The sequence below is a fragment of the Tamandua tetradactyla genome, chromosome 12 (assembly GCF_023851605.1).
Source record: "Tamandua tetradactyla isolate mTamTet1 chromosome 12, mTamTet1.pri, whole genome shotgun sequence".
Taxonomy (NCBI): domain Eukaryota; kingdom Metazoa; phylum Chordata; class Mammalia; order Pilosa; family Myrmecophagidae; genus Tamandua; species Tamandua tetradactyla.
In genome coordinates this window covers 100,220,581-100,246,049 of record NC_135338.1, presented here as the reverse complement: position 1 = coordinate 100,246,049, position 25,469 = coordinate 100,220,581, and the positions used below count along the sequence as shown (strand labels likewise).

Genomic DNA, 25,469 nt, shown 5'->3' with positions numbered 1-25,469 from the left:
CCGTGTCTCTGCACACAGCCCTGCAGTGTGGCTGGTGCACGTACGGCAGGCAGGAGCAGTGGGGACAGGCGACCGGAAACGGGCCGTGGGGGTAGGGGCTGCTGGGCCTGTGGGCTCCGGTAGCTAATAATAACCATAATGATTACACACCAGTTCCCGGGCACCTGGAACGTGCCGCTCTAAACCACCCTCCAGTTGATGACAGTGCCCTGTGAGGTGGCTCTTGCTGGCTAGCCGTTAAGTTAAGAAATGAGGAGACCGCAGTTGAGTGGCTGGCCCAAGGCACACAGCCAGCGAGTGGCAGGGTCAGGACTCAGGCCCACGTCTGGCTGCCAGAGGGCGACGTGACCCACGGGTAGGTCCTCCACAAAGCTGATGAAGCTCAAATCTCAGCGCCCTGCCTTGTCGGAGGAATCGTGCCGGGGGAAGCTGGCTGTACCAGGAAGTATTTCTGTTTAGCGTTTCTAAAACTCTGCCTAAGTCTCAAAAGAAAAGTGCTGGCAGTTTGTGATTGTTTATTTTCTTATTGTAAACAAACATTCGCTTTTATGATTGAAAAAATGTCTCTAAAAGATGAGGCATTCAGCCATCAGAGAAGGTAACAAAAGAAAATAGCATGCCTATTAAAAACTCCATATAGTTTTTGTTACTGAATCATGGCATGATGAGAGAGAAGTAGGAGTTATTGTGAATAAGTTGATATAACATTCTAAGGAATTTGAACTTTATCCTATCAGAGGCTCTCAGCCTTAGCTGTATATAAGAATTGGTAACTGTATATAGGAATTGGTAAAATTTAGAAACGGCCAAAGCAGCTTTATTTTTAAAAAGCTCCAGAGAAGCTATAGAAGTATTTGAAGCCAGAAAGTAACATAATCAAATCAAATTTGCACTTTAAAAGGTATTTCTAGTTTAAATCAAATGGGTGAGACACTTGCTGATTTACCATAATTTGCTTGACTTCCTATTGTACGACATTACATTTCTAGGGTCTTTTAAAATATGTGTATATGTTGAGTGTATATAATTAGCTATTATCCAAAAAAGCACTTTTTTAAAATCTATCTTGTTTTGTAATTCTTTTGCATTATTTCACTAGCACAAGAGTAATTCTCTTAGGTCAAAGAAATGAGTGGTTTTGGCTCCTGACTATGTATTATGATCAATTTACAATATTACTCACTCTGTGATGGGCAAAATATGAACCTTAGAATCATTTTGTAGATTTAAAAAAAACTATTAGGATTTGCTATCAGAGTAATAGCATTTTCAAATTAGTGGTACATTATTGCATTTTCAAATTAGCAGTACATTATCAGCAGTGTTTATATCATGTTTATGCTAAATATTTTACATTATTTAACTGAATGATTATTAACTAAATTTATCTTTGCTAGATTGATGAACTCCCAGAAGGAGCTGTGAAGCCTCCAGCAAATAAATATCCTATCTTCTTTTTTGGCACCCATGAAACGTAAGTCAACAGAACACTTAAAGTTTCAACAACTCCAATTTGATTCTACTAGATTACATCATTTATGAAAGAGTCATAGCTTTTTGTATATTGTCAAAATCAGTATAATCAATTATATAACATCACCAAGCTTAGTAATGTATTTTTCTTAAGGTAAAGGTTTCCCATCATGGAAGTCTTTATGACTAAAAGCAAATCTTTGCTTTTGACTGTCATTTCTATTGCTGTTTAAATGTTGGGCATCACCCTGAAATATCCTTTAGGGTATTTTGAAGTCTTAGGGTAGTTCGCTTACTGCCCTCAGTAATTTCTGTTATAGCTGTTATTTACTTTCTAGAGGAACTTCTTCCATTCGTTTTTCACATAATAAAGTTTTGTTTTCTCAGGCTCTTTCAGTTTGCTGAACCCTAAAGCAAACATCCCATCTTTTTAATGTCTTCTCACTCTATTGGTTAGGGTACAGTCTGAACTGCCACAAGAAAGGAACCTGAGCGTCCGATGTCTCAGGTAACACAGACGTTCATTTCTTTCGGAGCAGCCCAGGTGGGCAGGTAACAGGCCAATAGCAGGCAACTCTGCCCTGCACGTGGGCTCCTGCTGTCAGGAAGCTTCTGTCTGACATTCCCTTTTAAAAGGGTCTTTTAAAATGTGTGTGTATGGGGCAGGCACCAGGAATCGAACCCGGGTCCTCTGGCATGGCAGGCAAGTGTTCTTGCCTGCTGAGCCACCGTGGCCTGCCCCTGTAAAAAAGCAAAAAAAAAAAAACAAACAATGTGTGTGTATGTATAATTAGCCATTATCCAAAAAAAGGCACTTTTTAAAAAAAAATCTATCTTGTTTTGTAATTCTTCTGCATTATTTCACTAGCTCAAGAGTAATTCTCTTAGGTCAAAGAAATGAGTCATTTTGGCTCCTGGCTATGTATTATGATCAACTTCCAGCAATGTGATGGGCAAAATGTGAACCTTAAAATCATTTTGCAGATTAAAAAAAAAACTATTAGGATTTTTTTAATTAAAAAATTGTTATTTTACCCTTATCTGTTTATTAAAAGCCTGGCTCAGCAGCACATGTCCGTCTTTGAGCCACAGGGAGGGCAAAAAGAGAAGGATGAAGGGCAAGCTTGAAGAAGGTTACACGCCTTCTTAACATCCCAGGGGCAGGAAGGAGGCGGGGCCGCGCAGCCGTGACGGAGCTGGGAAACTGTCTCTGGTTAGGCAGCTGTGGCCTGCTTGAGAAACGTGGGAGGAACAGCCCACTAAGGAGAGGGAGAAGAGGAGCGGTGACGGGAGGGTAGCTGGCCGTCTCTGACACGCCGAGCATTGTGTCCTTACTTACCAAGGAAAAGATGGAAGAGAAACTGCAAATGTGGAGAAAAGATAAAAACTACCTCAAAATCTTAATTGTCTGCAAATTCAGGATTCTCCCTTGGGTTCATTTGGATGTTAATAGAACTAGGCTTGAACTATTTCTTATCTTAATGTCTCTGCATTCTGACATCTTCTTTCTTATCTGAAAAGAACTGGCCGGGAGAGGGCCCCTCCTTCTTTCTCATCCTCGTGTGAGAAATTGTTCTGTTTCCTTCAGGCAATTAGTTTTTGTTTTTTTAGTCTAATAGATACTGTAAATTATGCGGCTGATCACATTTTCCTCAGAGAGATTGCTAGAGAGCTAAGAATGAAATGGTTTACCTGCATAATAAGTGCATTGGGCTTTGTGATACCTGTTTTTGTATTTGCCTCACTCTTGCTTCCATTTTATGTCTGTACCATTGGTTTGCTTTTTCTGTAGGACCTGTTTCCAGGTGATCTGGTTGTATTTATGGGATAAGGTGGGATTCAATGAAAAAGCCCATCACCTTTCCACTGTATACACTCAAGTCAAGCACTTACTAACATTATGTGGTTGTTTCATTCTTAGGAGCATTTATTTTCCAGGCATTCTGTTGGCCCTGGAAATAAACAATGCCCTTAAAGAACTTGTGGGGTGGTGTGGTGTGCTGTAAAGAAATCATTCCAGTGAATGGTGCGTGGAGTCTCACAGAGCTGTTTCCTGTGACCTCTTTAATGTTAGTCAGTGCATCGTTCAAAGCCTCAATTCAGTAAAAGCAGTTCTGCCAAGCATCAGTATCCATATGTGAGATTTTTGCAAGGTTGACCATCTAAGAACAGATTTAAAATATCTGGAGAATGAATTTTGTCTCAGTTGAATTTTCACTACATATTGGTTCCCTGAGCCTGGTAGTAAATGCTCTGGGAAGTACCTAATATTCCACTTCTCTCAAGACAGAAATCATGTCATTGTTCTCAGCCCTGTTTATACATTGCCCAGCCCAGTGCTGGCCAAATATCTGTTAAATGAATTAAAATTAATTAAATGAAATGAATGAAGGAAACAAACCCAAAGATTTGTGAAATGTGAGGGACTTCAAAGAAGGTGATGTTAGCTCTGCATGCCAGTCAGCCAAGGCAGTAACCCAGGCAGGGTCAGAGTTCTCTGCCATACATGGCTTTGAGTTCTCAGGCAGGTACTGGAGCCCCACGCTCTCCTGCTCCATGGAGCATCGCTCCAGTCATTTTAGGCTGGACAGTTTTCAAGGCAGCCTTGTCCAGGGGAAAAAAATCCTTAGAGCACATAACCTTGAACTGTTTTATTTTCTGGCCTTCTCTTTAGATCTGTAAAACATGTAGCAAAATAACCAATTGAGAGGGGATTTGATATATGGAATTATCTATAATCCAGAAGAAAACAGGGTTATCTGTCAAAAATAAGGGTCTGTTTTAGAATAGTTCATTCCTGGGTCCCTCTTACTGCGTTAGATAACGTGACGAGTTGCCGCTTTAAGCCCTTCCTGGGGACTGGTAGAGGAAGCCTTTTATTTGTTCAGAAAAGAATGCTTTCTGATCTTTGTAGCAGAAGGGCATGCACCTCATAAATCTAGAAGTGGTTAGGGAACAAGATAAAAAATAAAGAAGGGCAGAAATTATTAACTCTTTCATCAAAAAAGAATAATCATTCACCCTGACTCTGGCATCATTAAAGTACAGGTTCTGGTTACATCAATAGCTGTCGGTTTGTGTGGCTCTCAGTCAGCTTATTTCACACTCAATTCCTGGGCCAGAGTCAAAAGCCAGAGTTTAATATTATTCATGACAGATTCCTCGAAAGGTAAAATAGCCGTACCTAGAGTCCATTTTTTTCTCATGTTTAATTTGTCAAGCAAGATATTGACATGCTTTTTGATTAATACGTTCAGTAACTTAATAAAATTACTTCTCATTTCGATGAGATGGAATCATGCTGAGTGAGCAATTAAAGGTAAATAAGTAGAAAAGTTTTGGTGAATCTTAAACAGCCCCGGGGTCAGAAAGCTTCCCCAGGTATTTTCATCCACTCAGAGTTTTTGATCAACAGATCAATGTTAAGGGACTCCACTGAAACCCAGTCAGAAAATAGAATTTACAAAGGTCAACAGTAAATTGCTTAACCTATAGTCTTTAGATATCGGCTCTTTGCAGATGATATACAAATGTCTATCTCCAGCTCACGCCTGTCCTCTGAACTCTGGAATCATGTCTCCAGCTGCCTACTTAGCATTTCTGCCTGGGTATCTGACTGGGATTTCAGACTCAATGTATCCAAAACATGCCTGTTCTCCCCAGGATGTCTCCATCTCAGTGATCCGCCCTTTCTCTCACACGCCACCCGTAGCCCATCAGCACATCTTGGTGGCCCTTTCTGAAGAGTGATTTCAGACCCTGACCGCTCCTCCCAGTGCTTGGCTCCCGTCCTGGCCGAGTCCCGTCACTTCAGCAGTCTCGCGTTGGCCTCCCTGCCTCCGCCCTCGTCCCCAGACCTTCAGTCTGTTTGCCCCAGCGGTCAGGACGCTCCTCTTGTCATTCTCAGAACCTCACTGAGAGCCCTTCCAGTGGCCTCCTAGACCCCTAAAGTCTGTGGCCCACCCTTTTCTGACCCCGTCTCATCCTGCTCTTTCTCTGCGCATTTTGCTCCACCACGCTGGCCTCTTCTGTTGCTCACACACACTAGGCAGGGTCCCCTCAGGACCTGTGCACTGCCCTCCTTCAGCTGCTCTGCTCCTTCCCAGATGAGGGCCTGGGTCACTCCTTCCCACCTCTGGTTCTTTGCATAGATGCTCCCTTTTCAGTGAGCCTTCCCTGAACCATGTACCTAAAATTGTACAACCTACCCAGTCCTCCCCATCCCTGCTCCTTGCTTTCCTTTTTTCTTTCACACACATGCTGTGTTTATCGCTTTTTATCTGAATCCCACCCCCCACCCCATGTACGCTCCACAGTGGCAGGGGTGTTTATCTTTCTCTGCCTTGCAGAATTCTCAGCACCTCTGGAATAGTGCCTGACACATAATAGATGCGTAGTCAGTGTATGCTGAATGAATTAATAAATGAATCTTATTTTTTGTAAGCCTCATTCGTGTCGGCCAGGATGTGACCCACATGTCTCACTCACCAGTATATCCTGGATGATTATGCTGAAGACTCGGGCTTGAATACCCAGCTCTTTTAGCCAGCCCCAGCGTCTTTTCTCATTCATTGTTTTCTACAACTGTGATTTACTTGGGATTAGGTTTAAACTGGATAAGATTCTGTCTGCCTTGCCACTTTTTTTTTTGGTATCATGCCATATTAAACACTAATAAGTTTTTGATTTATACTATTTATTCACTAATATTTCTATAAGAGTTCATATCATCACTGTGAATCTCATAAAACTCTTCTATACCTGTGCTACATTAGCACAGCTAAGTCTTAGTTTAAGTTGATGATTAAAGTGGTCAAAGTAGATTTCTTTAATGCTACTTGTGTTAACTAAATGTCAATTTTAAAATGAAGAAGAAATTATTAATTTTAAAGTAAAAATCAAAGTGCCATCCAGGATTGCTGACTTCTGTGCCCAGCTCTCCACTTTTTCTGCCTTGACGAATGTGTCTGAACCTCATGATATGTGCTAATCAAGCGTGTTTACATAGACTTTAGATTTGCTTACTGAAATGCGCTAGGACACCTTAGTTGCTATTGATATTTAAAATATCTTACATTCAAAGACCGTAGGGTCAATTATATTTCTAATATATCTCTGCAGTGCATTTCTAGGTCCCAAAGACCTTTTCCCATACAAGGAATACAAAGACAAGTTTGGAAAATCAAACAAACGGAAAGGATTTAATGAAGGATTGTGGGAAATAGAAAATAACCCAGGAGTAAAGTTTACTGGATACCAGGTAATGGCTTACCTCGCTGTCACTCACTGTATCTCATTTCTTTGGGTTTAACTCTTTTTTGACCTTTCTTATATGTCCTTTTTACTAGTAGTTACCTTGTACCCATTTGCAGTCAGAATTTTTTTTTGGTTTCAATGTAACTATGTTAACCAGACTTTAAGTCAAGTGGTCACTAGAAAACTGAAGTTATCAGCCTTTTATTTTGAAAATCTTTTTAAAATAAGCTGATTTCAAATTAAAATAGAGCAATTCTTTTCAGTCTGTGTTCTTTGTGGCATTTCTTTTTTTATTTATTTTTTAGTTATTTATTTTTATTGATATGTATTGTATATTCACATCCCATGTAATCATCCAAATTATACAATCCATGGCTCACATTAGTTCGTATAGCTGTGCATTTATCATCACAATCAACTTCCTTGCGGCATTTCTAAAAAATCTCATTAGCTGATATTTTATTTCTAAGGCAATTCAGCAACAGAGCTCTTCAGAAACTGAGGGAGAAGGTGGAAATACTGCAGATGCAAGCAGTGAGGAAGAAGCTGACAGAGTAGAAGAAGATGGAAAAGGCAAGAGAAAGAATGAAAAAGCAGGCTCAAAACGGAAAAAATCATACACTTCCAAGGTTACTGAGAAACTTTTTCCATTGTTATTACTGTTACATGCATGTTCATGAAAAGTGTCTAGATTATTTTTAATTCATTTATTGGGTACTTATCCTAGATTCTGTGGTGCTCTCTGCCTTTTAAAGCAATGATTTAGCAGAGAACAGGACAAGTAAGTAGCCTTAGCTGTGAGAGCAGTCTGCCTTTTGACTGTTCACGTTGATTTGGCTGCGTGTTTGTCAGAACTTACCACCTTCTCAGCTGGAGGAGGGCTCATCCTAAGGCAAGGAAGTACGAGTAGCTGTGCCTCCAGTAACCTCTGGATGCGCTCTGGAGGATTTCGGAGTACAGGAGACTGATTCAGGCCTGCGTACTATATGTGTACACACACAAGGATCTCGTATTTGTCTTTCTGCTTCAGAGAATGTGCTCTGGTTCTTTACTCACTCAGCGTTTGTATTTCCTGGTCCCCTATTCTATGCCAGACGCTGTGCTGGGTAGACAGTGATATAAAAGCCATGTGTCGATACTGTTACATGCCTGGGCTACCTGCGGTAGCTTAGTCAGTTTAGGGTGGCACAACATAATACGCAGAAGCTCCATAGGCAATCATAAGTTAAATAAAATCAATTCAAGAGGGTCTTTCAGTAAAAAAGTTCATAATGCTAAAAGAAATTCAGCCTAAAAATAGAAGCTATAGTCTGATAGGGAAAATTCTAAATATTTTGGTTGTCATTTGTAAACTTTATCTCCACTCAAGGCAAATTGAACATTTTTCATTAGGTACACAGAAAGTAACACTACATTCGTATAGTTTTACTGGTATGCAAATGGAGAGACTTTATTGACTGCCAAAGTAAAACATTGATAATCTGATAAACTCTTGGTTTTTTAAGGAGTTTCCAAAGTGTATCCAGGATTACACTAAATACCAGAATCTAAATGGAAGTGATTTATACAAGTATTCAGTCAGTTTTCACAGCATCATAGCTTGTTTCAGTTGCATTTCTGAATTATTGCATGAAAAACTTGGACTTCCAATTTGTAATGTGAGATCATGTTACTCCTCTGTTGAAAACCATCAGTGAGTTACTGCTGCTTTTGGAATAAAATCCAGACTCCGTAATATGGTCTGTAAATCTGCATGACCTGGCCATTGCCTGCCCCTCCACCCCTTGACATCCCACTCTCCCACCTGCTCACGATTCTCCAGCCACACCTGCCTTCTTACAGTTCAGGACTTGCCACACCTCCTGTCTCACAGCCCCTCTGCCACATTCTTTCCCTCTGCTGCATGTGTGGCTGGCTCGTCCTCCCACACTCCCCTTTCAGGTCTCAGCATAAATGCCACCACTTCAGAAAGGCCTGGCGGTCTGTCTAAAATAAGTCCCCCACTCTGTCCTTCCCTGCTCTCATCCATTTCCTCATGCAGCTTTTCATGATTTATTTATTATTTGCCTGTCTGCTTTTATACTCTCTCACCCTCCATTACACTGTAAGTTACATGACGGCAGAGATGGGGTTGGATTTCCCTGCCATTACCTCTTTAGCCATAAAGGTATGGATGATTCATATTTGAACCATAACAGACACTGGAAAATTACAAGTGAAAAGACTTTACATGCTAGATGGTTACTGAATACAGTCCGGCTAATCAGAGAGCCTTACAACAAACGAAGTGGATAATGATGATACAGGTCACCTTAGTTAAAATAACGACAGCGACACCTGGAAACACCTATTCAAGACCACACTGATGAAACAGATGAAGGATCCTTCCCCATATTACAAGCTTTCCAGTTACAAGCTTCTGAGGTTATCAGATATAGTTGGCTGCCAGATTTCTTATAGAATACTGAATTTGACTCTTTAGTAGAACTATTATAATGCCCTACTTCTAGTCTCTGTATCACAAATTCTCATAATACTTATAAAATCACTTAAAAATTTACCCACAAATATCCTTTACAAGCATAAATTTTAGGGAGTTGTACAATATTAACTATAAGAGCTAAGGCCAAGGACTATTATTTGAGAATCACTATATAAAACAATCACCACATTTCAAAAACTATACTGTATTTACTAGAAGAACAAAAAATATTTCACTCTTTATTGTCATATTTGATCTTAATTTATCTAAGTGGAGACACTTCCCAATAGATTATTAAATCCCTGGTTTTCCTTTGTAGGGGAAAAAAATAAAGCGTGAAACTCTTCACTTAGAGCTGACATTTTGGGCTTTGTTGATAGTGTCAGTTAAGTGAAATAGAAGCAACGTGATTATATATGTATATCCCATTGTTACATGGCTAGAAGGTATTTTTTCTTAGGAAGTTGGATTTTAACAAATTGATGGAGGAAGCTCCAGTTTTCTCATCCAGTTCTGGAAGACCAAAAGCGATGGGACTAAATCATTTTTGCCTTAGATTTTATTTGCCACATGCTTAGGGATTCTTAAAATACCTCAAAGAGGAACTGTTAGCAAATGCTGTATTTTGTTTTCTTCAAAGTGAATAATTAGGGCTGCTTTTTTTAATTATTTTAATACTACTTTGGTGAACAACTGTTGCTGCAAGCTGTAATTGTATTTTCCTCTTCTACAGTTCATCTAGATTTCAAATACAAGATGACAAGAAAACCTGGTGTGTTTAAAAAACTATATGTAATTAGGACGTTAAAGTTATTTTTATCACATGGTGATGCAAAAGTTTTGTCCGGATGATTCCTTGAGTCTCATTAACCAAACAACTTCTGCAGGTGTCCCAGCATAAATATCTGTACATGATTTTGTACGATTCTCCATGTTTCCCTAGACCTTGATTTCTACTACCAAAAGCGATAGGGAAGAATGAGGTGATCTGCAGGGAGGTTTCAGGCTCTGTGAAACTCATGTGGTCTCACTCACAGACATTGCACCTTCCTAAGGTGTCCGTCTGCCCTGTTTGTTAGTTGGCAGAATTCTGGGTGCATGAACGTCTCCTTTCTGCCTTTAGTGTCACAGTGCCACACCGCCAGAAAGCGCTGAGAGCTTGTGCCGTCCACCTCCACGGCCTTTCCAGATGATCAGACTCAGGCCCCGTGAGGTGGAGTGGCCTGTCGAAGGCCCTCTCGCCCAGCTCTGGTGTCCTGCGTGTTCTAGCTGTAGAAATGGTATCCAGTCCCAAAGGCTGGATGGAGTCGGTACTTCCGGGTCTCTTACTTACACTTGTGCACTTGGATTTCCACTTTTAACTATAATTTTTAACTGGTCCAAACATTTAGAAATCCTCTAAACAATTCCGGAAACCTCCAGGAGATGAAGATGACAAGGACTGCAAAGAAGAAGAAAACAAAAGCAGCTCCGAGGGTGGAGAGGCCGGTAACGACACAAGGAGCACAGCTTCGGACCTGCAGAAAGCTGGCGAAGGGGTAAGGGCACGCTTGCCGCTCGCTCACTCGCCACTCGCTTCGAGAGCTTTTTGCTTCAGCACGAGCTCCGTGTTCAGCATTGGTGAATGTTGTGTTAGTTAATGGAGAAATATTCTCAGCCTATTGTACGCATCCACTCACAGCTCCTAAGTAAGTGATGGGATGCTTAGAATATGAGAACAAAAGAGAGCCAAGTGGGAAATGGACCTGCCTGTCAGTTCGGAACTGTCTGAACAGGTTTGTTCGTTCTTAAAGTGAATCCAACTTCAGAGTCTTTTTTAAGATGTGAAATAAATGCCACCTTGAAATTTGATATAGTATTTCTTTTAGTACAAAATCAGTGGCATGTTCAAAATAAGGTATTACTACTGTTCTTTTCCTAGAGGCAGAATGTAATTTAAATTACCTGTGGAGACTAGATATTTAAATACTGTTATTTATAACAGCCATAGGGACAACTTTTATGCTTAACTTTTATTAACCTCTGTTAACTTCAAAGTCACAAGCCACTGCACCGTTGTAAACGTGTTACTGAAGGGAAGTTTTGCCCCAGGAATGTCCGTGAGTCTTTGTTCTCTGAAGACTAGTTGGACAGCAGCAAAATGTTTTAAAAGACTAATCCATGAGGCATATCGATGTTATTCTTCTGTTAAATTCTGGTTTCAGCGAGTTCTTACCTGTTTATGTCAGTCCTGTTTGCCTCCAAGCTCTCTTCTCCTGGAACCCTCTATCCACGATCACTCCTCCAGTGTAGGGTTCTGAGTGTTCCCTTGCTCGGTTCTGCCTTACTCTATTCCCTGCCAGCCCTCCGCCGTCCAGTGAACAGGCCTCTGGTTTTGCCTGTGGGCCTTCCAGGGCGGCTGCCTGCCCACACGTGCTGACCTGAGCACCTGCGTCACTTGATTTACTTTTTGCTCTACTGGCTTCCTTCATTCAAGGTCACTTCAGTATGCATATAGCAAGAACTCCTGCAGCTTTTCTCCCCTTTGCTGCCAAATTCATTTCTAGCTGCACTTCCTGTGTCGGAAGACAAAGTGCTCTGCCCCGTGCTACTCCACGTGCGGTTTGTGGACAGGTTGCACCAGCATCCCTGGGGGCTTGTGAGAAATGCAGGCTTCAGTCCCAACCCAGTCCCACTGAGCCAGAACCCGCATCTTAACCGAGTCCTGGGTGATTCCCGTGCACAGAGAGGTGTAACAAGCACTTCTTTACTGCCAGTGGCCAGGACAGCATCCCCTCCTCCGTCCTCTGCGGCCACATTCAGCCAGTTGCCCCTTCTGTCCTGTAGCTTTATCTTCTTGTCCGCTGCCACCTCTTCTGCCTGCAGGCAGTCACAGGTCCCCTCAGCCTTACAGACGTCTTCCTCCAGCCTCAGCACCTGCTCTTCCCCTTTCTCTTCACCACGAACTTCCTAAGAAAGTTCTGTTCTCCCAAGTCCACTCCCTCTCCCACTATTCATGCCTTAACCCATTGTGCTCTTATTTCTTCTTTGGCGTTTCATAGAAACTGCTCTTGTGAAGGCCCTGGTAATCCTCTCATTGCCAAATTCAGTGTGTCCATTCATCTTCATTTTGCCTTACCTTTGAAGCAATTAATAACATGAGCTACTTTCTCCTGACAGCCTCCAGGTCCACCGTCTCTTCTCCTTCTTCTCCTGGCCTTCCGGTCTCCTTCTGGAGCGCCTCTTCTCCTCCCACCGTGTCCCTCTCATCCACTCCCGTGTTTCCAGCTGTTCTGTATTACAATGACTTGCCACTCTGTATCTCCTGCATTCTAGATTCATTTTCCTACCTGCCAGCGAGACCGTTTCTACTTGAGCATCTTGAAAGCACCTCAGAAAATGGCAGTGGCCACTGGTAGTAACAACAGCAGCAGAGTCAGAATATTAGTGGCTAATGTTGGCCACTGTAACTGTGCTAAGTGCTGCACACCTCATTTAATCTTCTCATAAAACCTTAGGGAATAGGTACAGATATGTCTCCACCTTTTAGCCAAGGAAACCCAGGTTGTAAGAGTTAATTTCCCAGCTTGAGCTCCTTTCATTTTTAGCCTGTTTTTAATACATTTCTTGAATATGAAAGAGTATGTATATACTGTTACGTAAGTTATAAAACATAATAACAAACATCATGAGCCTATCATTCAACCCCAAAACTAGAATATAACAATAATATATCTAATTGCTTATTCTTCCCTTGTCCCATCTTCTTTTGACCCAAAAATGACTACTGTCCAGAATGTTGTATTTATTGTTTCCTTTCATTTTTAAAATTTTACCCTGCACAAAGCACATAGTTATGTATCTAAACAATATAGTCTAATTTTCTTGTTCTTGAACTTTTTAAGCAATGGTGACATTTACTTACCAGTAGGCTTCCAAGATTCTTCTTTGTGGTCATGTGTGCCAGTAGTTTACTCAGTTTTTCATTGAGTATACTACTATTAATTGAGCCGGTCTTCTTTTAATGGACACTCGGGTTGTTTCCAGCTTTTTGCAATTATGAATCATTGCTGTGAACACTCCTGTCTGTTCTAGTTTGCTAGCTTTTTCTCCAGGCTTCTTGTTTCATGAACATCCCCCGGGGAAGTTTTCCTTCTTCATCTCCAAAGGTCTCTGGCTGTGTGGGCTCTCTTGGCTCTCGGGGTTCTCGTGACCCTGAAGCTTTCTCCAATATGTTTCCTCGTTTAAAGGATTCCAGTAAACTAATCAAGATCCACTTGGAGTGGATGGAGTCACGTCTCCCTCTGAGGTTAATACCCACAGTTGGGTGGACCTCATCTCCGTGGAGATAATGTAATCAGGTTTCCCACCTGCAGCGCTGCACAGGGGTTAGAAGAAGAGGCTGTCTCCACAAGATGGGTCAGGATTAAACTATGGCTTTTCTAGGGTACATGGTCCTTTCAAACAGGCACACCGTCCGTGTCTCCTAGGACACCTGTGCAGGAGTTTCTTTAGAGGAGATAACTAAGACTAGATGCACTAGTCGTGAGTGCACAGTTTTTCCTAAGTAGTTGGGCCAGTTTATGTTCCAGTCAGGAGCACATAGGAGGCCGCTGTGACCCGCTCAGCATCATCAGACTGTTTGGTTTGGTCAGCATAGTGGGCGTAAAATGATACTTCATTTTAGTTTTAATTTGTATTTCTCTGATTAATAATGAGGTGGAGCTTCTTTTCCTATGTTTGTTAACCACCCCTGTTTCCTCTTTTGTGCAGTACTTGTTTTATCATCTACAGGTTTGTGGCTAGTTGCTTCATTTTCTTTATGACAGTTTTGTGTGAACAGAAGTTCTTAAGTAATATTATTGCAGTCAGATGTAGTGAAACTTCTTTTTGTGGTCACAGTGTTTCTGTCTTTTTAAGAAATCTCTTCTTTTCCTATTGTCAGAAAGATATTCTCCATATTCCCTTGATTAAAAAATATTTTTATTGACAAATCTTCACACACCATACATGGTGTACAGCCAGTGGCTCCCAGTGTCATCGCATAGTTGTGTCCTCATCACCATGATCATTGTTAGAACATTTGCATCACTCTAGAAAAAGAAATAAAAAGAAAAAGAGAGAAAACTCATATATCCCATACCCCTTGCCCCTCCTCCTTGTTAACCCACAGCATGCCAAGCTACCCAGTTTATTTTACCTCTTCTCCCCCCTATTTTTTATTTATTTTTACCTGTATTTTTTACTCATCTGTCCATGCCCTGGATAAAAGGAGCATCAGACACAAGGTTTTCACAATCACACACTCACGTTTAAAAGCTGTATTGTTACAGAGTTGTCTTCAAGAATCAAGGCTACTGGAACACAGCTCAGCAGCTCAGCAGTTCCAGGTGCTCCCTCTAGCCACTACAATACACCATAAACTAAAAAGAGTTATCTGTATAATGCATAAAAATCACCTCCAAGATAATCTCTCGACTCTGTTGAAATCTCTCAGCAACTGAAACTTTATTTTGTCCCATTTCTCTTCCCCCTTTTGGTCAAGAAGGCTTTCTCAGTTCCTTGATACCGGGTCCTGGCTTATCCTTGGATTTCTGTCCCACATTGCCAGGGAGATTTACACCCCTGGCTGGGAGTTATGTCCCACGTAGTGGGGAGGGCAGTGAGTTCACCTGCTGAGTTGCCTCAGAGAAGCCACATCTGAGCAACAAAAGATGTTCTCTGGAATTGATGCTTAGGGCTAATTTTAAGTAGGCGTAGCCTATCTTTTGCCGGAATAAGTTTCATAGGGGCAAACCCCAAGATTGAGAGCTCAGCCTATTGATATGATGGTTGTCCCCACTGCTTGTGAGAATATCAGAAATTCTCCAGATGGGGAAGTTGAATATTTCCCCTTTTCCCCCCAGTCCCCCAAGGGGACTTTGCAAATGCTTCTTTATTCACTGCCCAAATTACTCTGGGATATATCTGGGTATCATACTAACCTGGACAAACCAATAAGATCTCACACCCTATTCGAGATTCCATGTACTTACGGTGTTCAACTAAACTGACCATATGAGTTAAATTAGGCAATGCGCTACCCAAAATATAAATTTTCCATCAAATAAGCATCTCTCCCTTTGGTCTCATGCTGAAGTTGAAGTTTTAAAATATGGACCATATCGTCCTTTTACCCTGTATTCTGAACTACCCCAGTCCTGTCCAGGTCAGCTTTATTCATGTCTCTACTTGAAGTCTTTTTCAATTTTTTAAACAGTTCCTACATGCGGTACTGCTGACTTGCATAGCTTCAGAGCTTCACCTCTGAGTCTCAGGTGTCACATAAATACATGAGGTTTCTGGGAATGGTCAGATTATATACAAACATCTCAGTATCTCACAACTGAAAAATTAACAGTTACTCCTGAATATGTGTGAGTGCTGTAAGAGCTCACAGTCTAGGACCCTTTAACTTCATTTCACCGCGTTTTTATGTTACAGTTAGTCCACATGAGTGAGGCATGATATTTGTTTGTCGTTTTGTTCCTGACATTTCGTTCAACATATAGTCCATAAGGCTCCTTCACCTAGTTGCGTATTTACAGCTTCATTCCTTCTTGCAGCTGCTCAGTAGTCTGCTGTCGTATATGCCATGGCTCCCCCTTCTGTTCCTCAGGTGGTCTGCTCATAGGCCACCTCCACTCTTTGTGAATCACCAGCACCACTGCCATGAACACCAGTGTGCAAGTGTCCATTTGTGTCCCCTCCAGGTGTGCAGTGAGCAGTGCGGTGTCAGGGTCCTACGGCAGCCCCGCCCCCATCTCCTGTGGGGCCACCACGCTGCCCTCCAAGGGGCTGCTCCTCTCATGTCCCTGCTGACAGTGACTAGGAACGGATCTCTCCACATTCTCTCTAGCACGTGTTTCTCTCTGTTCATTTTTAAAGTTTTGTTTGCACATCATACAGTCCAACCTAAGTAAATAGACATGCCTTAGCCACCATAATCTATCTGAAGACATTTCCTTTTCTTCCACAAGGAATTCGCACCCCTGCCCCATGCCCCCACTTGTTGACATTTAGTTTGGTCATAGTGTGTTTTGTTACAGTCGGTGGCAGTAAACATATTACAATGTTACTGTTGACTGTAGGCTCTGGTGTGCACTGAGTGTCCCTTTTCCTGTATACCACCCATTTTTAGCCCCTTGCAGTGTTGACATTCATTTGTTCTCCCTCATGCAAAAACATTATTTTATTTGTACATCTAATCACCATCATTGTCTACTCTGTACATTCCTAAGTTAAACCATTTCAGTCTTCATCCTCTATCTTTCCTTCTGGTTTCATATGTGCCCCCAGCCCTTCTCCCTCAATCATATTCACATTCAGTTTCATTCAGTGTACTTACATTATTGTGTTACAATCAGGTAGTGTTGTGCTATACTTTTCTGAATTTTTACAGTCTTGTTTCAGAATCTGTATTCCTTTGGCACCAAATGCCCAATCTGTACCTTGTTTCTATCTCTTGAAAACTTGTGTTCTTAACTTCAGCTCTCAACATTCACTCATTACTTTTAGTTCATATCAGTGAGACCATACAGTATTTGTCCTTTCATTTCTGGCTAATCTCACTCAACATAATGTCCTCAAGGTTCACCAGTGTTGTTCATGGTTCATGACTTTATTCTGTCATACAGCTGTCAGATATTCCATCATATGTATTTACCACAGCTTGTTCAGCCACTCATCCATTGATGGACGTTAGGGCTGTTTCCATTCTTGGCAATCATAAATAATGCTGCTATCAACATCAGTGTGCAAATGTCCATTTGTGTCCTTGCCCTCATGTCCTCTGAATAGCTACCTAGCAATGGGATTGTTCAATCATCTGGTAGTTCTATACTCAACTTCCTGAGGAATTGCCACACTGCCTTCCACAGCAGTTGTACCATTTTACATTCCCACAAGCAGTGGGTAAGTGTGCCTCTTCCTTCACATCCTCTCCAGCACTTGCTATTTTCTGTTTTTGTTTTTTTATAATAGCCATTCTAGTGGGTGTGAGGTGATATCTCGTGGTTTTAGTTTACATTTACATAATAGTCAGTGAAGTTGAGCATCTTTTTATGTGCCTTTTAGCCATTTATATTTCCTTTCCTGAGAAGTATCTATTGATGTCTTTTACCCATTTTTTTAATTGGGTTGTTTGTCTTTTTGTTGTTGAGTTGAAGAATCTCTTTTTATATATTCTGGATACTAAACTCATATCTGATATGTGGTTTTTACTTTCTTGACAGAGTTATTTGATGCACAAAAGTGTTTAATTTTCAGGAGATTCATTTGTTTATTTCCTTTTTCAGTGTTCATGCTTTGGGTGTAAGGTCTAGGAAACTACCTCCAATTACAGGATTTATAAGCTGTTTCCCTACATTTCCTTCTAAAAGTTTTATGGTCTTAGGTCTAATGTCTAGGTTTTTGATCCATTTCGAATTAATTTTTGTATAGGGTGTGAGATATGGATCCTCTTTCATTCTTTTGCATATGGATATCCAGTTCTCTAGGCACCATTTATTAAAGAGACTGCTCTGTCCCCGGTGAGTTGGCTTGACTGCCTTATCAAAGCTCAATTGTCCATAGATGAGAGGGTCTATATCTCAACACTCTATTCAATTCCATTGGTCAGTGTATCTATCTTTATGCCAATACTATGCTGATTTGACCACTGTAAGTTTGTAATATTCTTTAAAGTCAAGTAGTGTGAGACCTCCCACTCCATTTTTCTTTCTCAAGATATAATTAGCTATTTGGGGCACCCTGCCCTCCCAAATAAATTTGGTTATTTGTTCTTCTGTTTCAACAAAGTAAGTTGTTGGGATTTTGATTGCTATTGCACTGAATCTATAAATCAATTTGGGTAGAATTGAAATCAACTATATTTAGTCTTCCAGTCCATGAACATGGTATGCCCTTCCATTTATTTAGGTCTTCCATGATTTCTTTTAGCAATTTCTCATAGTTTTCTGTGGAAGGTCTTTTGTATCCTTAGTTAAATTTATTCCTAAATGTTTTATTCTTTTGGTTGCTATTGTAAATGGAATTTTTTACTTGATTTCCTCCTTAGATTGCTCATCACTAGTGTATAGAAACACTACTGGTTTTTGGGCATTGTACCCTGCCATTTTGTTGTACTCACTTATTAGCTCTAGTAGCTTTCCTGTAGATTTTTCAGAGTTTTCGACATATAGTATCATATCATTGGCAAAACAGTGAGAGTTTTACTTCTTCCTTTCCACTTTGAATGCCTTTTATTTCTTTTTCTTGTCTGATTGCTCTGGCTAGAACTTCCAGCACAGTGTTGGATAACAGTGGTGAGAGTGCTCATCCTTGTCTTATTCCTGATCCTAGAAGGAGAGCTTTCATCTTTCCCTGTTGAGGATGTTGTTAGCTGTGGGTATTTCATATATCCCCTTTATCATGTTGAGGAAGTTACCTTCTATTTTTATCCTTTGACGTGTTTTCGTCAAGAAAGAATATTGAATTTTGTCAAATGCCTTTTCTGCATCTATTGAGATGGTCATGTGGGTTTTTTGCTTTGATTTGTTGATATATGATGTATTACATTAATTGATTTTCTTATGTTGAACCATCCTTGCACACCTAAAATAAATACCACTTGGTCTTGGTATTTATTATGCTTTTAATGTGCTGCTGGATTCAATTTGCAAGTATTTTGTTGAGGATTTTTGTGTCTATATTCATTAGAGAGGTTGGTCTGTAATTTTCTTTTCTTGTATCTTTGTCTAGCTTTGGTATGAGGGTGATGTTGGCTTCATGGAATGAGTTAGGTAGCTTTTCCTCCTCTTCAGTTATTTTGAAGACTATGAGCAGGATTCGTACAAATTCTTGAATGCTTGGTTGAATTCATATGTGAAGCCACTGGTCCTAGGCGTTTCTTGGGGGAGAGCTTCTTGAATTCAGTCTCTTTACTTGTGATTGGTTTGTTGAGGTCATCTATTTCTTCTTGAGTCAGTGTTGGTTGTTCATGCCCTTCTAGGAAGTTGTCCATTTCATCTACGTTGTCTAGTTTATTAGCATAAAATTGTTCATAGTATCCTCTCATTACCTCATTTATTTCTGCAGGATCAGTGGTTATGTCTCACCTTTCTGATTCTGTTTATTTGCATCCTCTCTCTTACCTAGCTAGCTAAGGGTCCATTGATTGTATTGATGTTCTCAGAGAACCAACCTGGGGTTTTGTTGATTTTCTTGATTGATTTCATGTTCTCTGTTTCATTTATTTCTGCTCTAATCATTATTTCTTTCCTTTTGCTTACTTGGGGTTAGTTTGCTGTTAACAGTTAATTCTTCAATTTTTGCTCCTTCTTCTTTTTTAATATAGGCATTTAAGGCAATAAATGCCCTTTGCAGCACTGCCTTTGCTGCATCTCATAAAATTTGGTTTGTTGGGCAGGCCACGGTGGCTTAGTAGGCAAGAATGCTTGCCTCCTATGCCAGAGGACCCGGGTTCGATTCCCGGTGCCTGCCCATGTAAAAAAAAATTGGTATGTTATGTTTTCATTTTCATTTTCCTCGAGATATTTACTGATTTCTCTTGTAATTTCTTCCTTAACCTACTGGTTGTTTAAGAGTGTGTTGTTGAGCCTTCATACATTTATGAATTTTATGGCCCTTACCTGTTATTAATTTCCAACTTCATTCCATTGTGATCCTAGAAAGTGTTCTGTATGATTTCAGTCTTTTTAAACTCATTGCGACTGGCTTTGTGACCATCATGTGGTCTATCCTTGAGAATGATTAATGAGCACTTGAAAAAAATGTGTGTCCTGCTGTTGTGAGATGTTCTATAAATGTTTGTTAAGTCTAGTTCATTTATCATAGTATTCAAAATCTCTATTTCCTTATCGACCCTCTGTCTAGGTTTTCTATCCATTGATGAGAGCAGGGAATTGAAATCTCCAACTGTTATGGTAGTGATGTCAGCGTTTTTTAGTGTGTGCCTCGTGTATTTTGGAGCACTCTGGCTCAGTGCATAAATATTTATGGGTGTAACGTCTTCTTGTTGAATTGTTCCTTTTATTAATACCTAGTGTTCTTCATTGTCTCTTTTAATTTTTTACCTTTGAAGTCTTATTTGTCAGATATTAGTGTCACAGTGTTGTCTGTCACGTGTCCACAGGCCTCTTGCTGGGTTCTCTGTTCTGTTCCTTTGTCATTACTACCCTTTCCCAATTATAGCAGCTTTGTAACAGTTCTGATATCTGTCAGGGCCGGTAACCTAATCTTATCCTTCTTTTCAAATATTTAATAATCATGGGGGATGGAAGGTTAACCATGTCATTTTCTCTTAGTGGGAGAATTTACAGCACATTTGCTGGTGGGAATGATCCAACTGAGAGACACAAAATGATAATGTAATAAAAATTAGGCAAAACAGAGTCCTGCAGAGACAGGAAGGCATGAGATCTGATGCGCATCTGAGGGGCTTGTGTTGAGCTCATCACTGAGACACAAGGAATGGCTGGGTGTTTGGGCAAAGACACAGGTGAGTGGGAAGCTTGTAAAGTTTCATCTGATTGCTTCTGTTTTCTTAGGAAGCAAGGTCAACATTAGAGAGAGAAAAGGAAGAAGTGTTGGAAGCTTCAGGAGAGAGGAAAAGGTATAAAATAGTCACATAAAAGGATAGAGGAGTGAATGGACTTGGGAAATGAAGTCAAATTGCCAGGCAGCAGTAAGGACCCACTTGAGGTTAGTGGTTATGGATTTAAAGTGAGAGCAGATGGGGTGGTTGTGTGGTTTTCTCCAGGCATATTGAAGTGTGCAGTCACAGAGACGGCCGAGAATTGAGTTTAGCTAGAATTGGGGTTTTGCCCAGAGAGTACGGTAAAGGAGGTTAGAGGCAGGGGAGTTAAGTGATTATAATGGCCTGTGGAATCCAAACCACGCAGTAGGAATGAAGGACCTGAGGAAGGGTCAGCGGGAGGTGAGGGTTGTGGGAGAGGTGGAAGTGGAAAGGAGGAGTGAGCCGGGAGGACGGTGGTGATAGAAGAGCACTAAGGTCAAAGCCAAGGAGGTGGTATAGGGAGAGGAAGGGGCGCCTGGCATTAGTGAGGGGCAGGACGGGCCTTTCCCCACCCTCGGGACGGTGGTGCGAGCGCTGTGGGAGAGGAAAGAACCGCCGCTGGAGGGCTGCAGGGGAAGAGTCCCGATGCTGCGGGGAAAACCACGTTTCCATGAGTAGAACATCTGTCTAGGAAATTGAGCTTCGAAATGTGAGAGATTTGCTAATGGCTGACTGATTTCCTGGGGAGCCTAGTGACGGAGGTTGAGGAAGTCGGGGTGCGTGGGGACATGGGGGGTGCCATCCTAAAAGGAGGTGCAGAGCTGACGCGGGTGAGGCCCAGGAAGTGAGAGATGCTGTGGGACCTGTCCAGATGAGGGAAGTGAACAGGGGTCAGGACACAGGGCACGTGGTGGTGCTGAGAGCGCAAGGAGAGCAGAGGTTAGCAGGAGAACCCCAGGGTTCAGGGTGCCCCCCCTTCCTCCCAGATGCTCTCGGCCTCTTCTCTCCTGCCAGTGGAAGCCTGAGGTGAGGAGGGACAGCCTCTGCTCCCTGAGATCTCAAAGTCCACCCTCATGATCCCCGTGAAGGCAGTGCAGGGGTGCAGTGTCTGTGGCTAGGAGGAGAACACACACTGATGGGTTTGAACCTGCTGTGTGAGTTCTCTGTGCCAAGTAACAAATTGCCCCCCAAACATAGTGGTTTAAAACAATTTATTGTCTCACAGTTTCTGTGGATCTGGAATCTGGGCAGATACTGGGACCAAGTCCTCTGACTCTGGGTCTTTTGCACAGCTGCAGTCCAGGCATCAGCAGGGCATCGATCTTAAGGCTCAACTCAGCTGGACCCTCGTCTAAGTTCACTCGAGTAGTCATGGACAGGGCTCCTTTCCTTGTTGGACGGAGGGCCTCAGGTCCTCATGAGTTGTTGGCCGCGGGCCTCTCCCGTTCCTTGCTTCATCAACCTCTCCATAAAGCAGCTCACGGTGTGACAACTGGCTTCCTCAGGGCACGCGAGAGAGGAGCAGCGGACAGAAGCCGGGCCTCCCCCGAGACCCTCCTCGTATGTAGAGAGGAGGCCACGCGGGGTGAGCTGCTGCTGGAAGGCAGGGGTCATGGGGACCCACCCTAAACAGTCCACTAATGGAAGGGGCCAGAGCGGGCTAAGACCAGGGGCCACCCCTGGAGCTGGGGCCAGGTCCCCAAACCACAAGGCTGTCATCACATGGATGGGGTGAGGGGGTGGACGACAGGAGAAACAGCCAGGGTTCCCACTGGCCGCTGACCAGCCTCTGATCCCGGCCTGTGGTTCAGCAGGATGGTGCTGCTTCCTTGTGTCCCCTGCTGGCCTCAGCGTCCAGTCTAGGCTCCTTATCCGAGCACACGGTGCCCTTCACAGTGTGACCCGTTTACGTTCCAGCGTCGTCTCTCACAGGCCAGTGGCTCACCAAGCATCCTGGTCTCGAGACCTCTTTGTACCCCTGAGAGCTGAGGTCCCCGAGAGGGTTTTATGTGGTACAGCTGTCAGTATTGACTTAATTAGAAATTAAGATGGAAGTTTTAAAATACGTAATATGTTTAAAAGTAACACATTTTTATGAAAAATAAGTACAATCCCCCCCCAAATTTTGAGAATGACGTTGTTTTACATTTTTGCAAATCTCTTCAGTGTCTTGCTTTAGGAGACAGCTAGATTCGCGCATCTGTTTCACATTCAGTCTGTTGTGATCTGTAATTTTGGTTGAAGTCTATGAAGAAAATACGGCCTCACACAGATAACTAGTTGGAAAATGAAGATACAAGTATTTTACTTGTCTTTTCAGATAAGTCTGACTATTCTTCCTTTATATTACACTAATTCTCTTAAGCGGTAGTTTCTTAAAGATTAGTTGCAACATAGAATCTGAACTTTATGTGCTCCCTTATATTAAAATCCATTACTCTCTCTGGCACTTTGAATAGCTCTTTTATCCATGTATGATTCAGAATCATTCTGGTCATTTAGTAAAAATTAGTTTGCTAAGTTAATAGATTGTCCAAACGTTGATTGATTTCATTATAAAAATATTTTTAAATCATATTTGCTAGTAGTAGCACTTGTCTCATCAGAAAAATAAGCATAGACACTGTAAGCTGTCTTGAAGGATTCAAATTTTCTAAAATTTTAGTTTTCAATTAAAAGCTGATTTTTATCATTGGCATGAAACTGTCAGTTGTTTTCTTTGAAGTTATAGGCTCACTTTGTTAATTTTTGAGAAAGTGCCAAATACCAAGTCAGAAATGCCTTGGTTTATCTGTCATTGTCCTTTCCAGTAAAAATGGTGTCCCGTGGAAAACCTCCTCATTCCCTCCGCTGTGTCCTGGCCCCTGCTTATCGCCTTCCAGGCGTTCTTCAGCCTGACGCTGCCTCACTCGGCCGCCTCAGGAGTCGGCCTGGACTAGCCCACCAGTGCCGCCGCCCAGCGCGCCGGCCACAGGCACACACAGGGACCACACCCCCAGCCTCAGGGCCTCGAGATCTGGGCACTCGGCGCCGTTTCCGGAGTGCGTCATCGTGAACTAGCAGTGTATCGATTTTCTATACATAGGTGCAAAGAGAGTGATTACGGTATGAGAAGGTTAAAAACAAAGTTTTATGGTTTGCTTTTACAAACACCTCTGTCATCACATGTTTAGAAAAAAGCTTGTCCTTAAAATTAGGATCACATTCTGGTGCTGTCTTCAGTTCGTGTGTGGCATTAATCATGCTTCTCAGGCTGCTGTGGGGCCTCTGTCCTAAAATAGTCTTCCCTGGGGATTGAACAGGTGCCACGATGAATTTTTTACCAGGGTAAACATAGAATATATTGCCTTTTATATTAAGATTAATAAAACGACATTATTAAAGGTTTCTTTGGTTGAGTAACAGTTTTTCATTATTTTTAATGGGCTTCTCCCCCTGCAGAAGGGAGGGAAGTCCACCAAAGTATCTGTGAGTATAACCTTATACCTGTGTGTTTTGTTAGTAAATAATTAGGAATTACCAGGCATTGCATTTTGCAAGATCACAAATTTTAAATGTAATTTTTTTTTTGAAGATTGGGACAGAGAAGGCTAAGACATTTATCTCTGCCATCTGGAGGGTGGTGGATTTGTAACTTTTCCCCCTTTGACGGTCCTGGGATGATTTGTATAAAGGGTTACATCGAGTGCTGTCCACACAGCTATTGGGATGTACACATGAGAGCATGCCTGTGTGTGTGCACATGTGTGCGCGGGCCTGTATACATGAGTGTGCCTGTGTGTGTGCGCACACGTTCACCCAGGGCCGTATATATGAGAGCGTGCTTGTGTGTGTGCACACACGTGTGCTCAGGACTGCCCACGTGAGAACATGCCTGTGTTTGTAGACGTGTGCTCACCAAGCAGATCAGTTACTTAGCAAAGGAAAGAGCTGAAACAGGCTGGTTTTAGAGGAAATATTTGGGACATGAGTTCCCTTTCATTCTTCCAATGAAGCATTACTAGGGGGAGTTAATATATTTGGGTTAATGATGAAGAAAACAAATATAGCATCCCTTTGGGAAAATGTAACCTGACACAATTTAAAGTGGGACCCGAATTAAAACAGAATTTTATGAAATAGAATTATTTTGCTTTACCTTTATCACAGGGTTGCTATCTAAATTTTAAAAGAAACTGACCTTCCTTTCTTCCGTTCTTTTTACTTTTTTCAAAAGCAAGAGGTAGAGACTTTGTACGTCTCAGTTTTGTGCCTTGTATTTCTGTGAGGCGTGTGTCACGGTAACTAAGTTCTAAGCATTATGCAGAGCAGTCTTTGCACTCCAGGTGCTTTTTAAATTTTAAGCAACTTACCTTTCTTTTTAATACAGCAAGTCTCCAACAAGATGGATAATCTCAATTTCTCCACTTACTTTATCTCTCTCAGAACAAACAGAAGCCTGAAGTTTTGCAGAGTACTCACTCCGGTACACTGTGCCCTGCCAGACAGCAGACCAAGTTTCCTCTTTCTTATCCTTTATTTAATGGAACACTAAAAATGCTCTCCGTAGTTCCTTTAGATTTCTGCACTAACTCTAAAGGAAAGCCACAGAAGCTTTTCTTGCTAAGCATTGTTCATGCTGCAGGGAAGATGAGAATCTGGGAAAGTCCAGTAATTTGCTAGTGAGGTGTTGGTAGCGCTCATTGTCAGTCTCCTCAGCCACCTAAAGGCTTGTTTTCTTTC

General features: G+C 41.8%; 1 protein-coding gene and 1 long non-coding RNA gene across 3 annotated transcripts in view; both read left to right on the top strand.

Annotated features, from left to right (window-relative positions):
• HDGFL3 (HDGF like 3) overlaps positions 1-25,469 on the top strand; it is an 81,182-nt gene that overhangs the window by 53,440 nt on the left and 2,273 nt on the right. For both annotated transcript variants that reach the window (XM_077124335.1, XM_077124336.1), the window contains exons 2-5: positions 1,398-1,474; positions 6,595-6,733; positions 7,200-7,358; positions 10,603-10,749. In XM_077124335.1, coding sequence (XP_076980450.1) covers positions 1,398-1,474; positions 6,595-6,733; positions 7,200-7,358; positions 10,603-10,749 — 522 coding nt within the window. The remainder of the gene's footprint in view (positions 1-1,397; positions 1,475-6,594; positions 6,734-7,199; positions 7,359-10,602; positions 10,750-25,469) is intronic.
• Positions 15,435-24,561, top strand: LOC143652604 (uncharacterized). Its single transcript, XR_013160781.1, has 3 exons — positions 15,435-20,932; positions 22,040-22,332; positions 22,914-24,561. It is a non-coding gene; the product is annotated as an uncharacterized LOC143652604 (long non-coding RNA).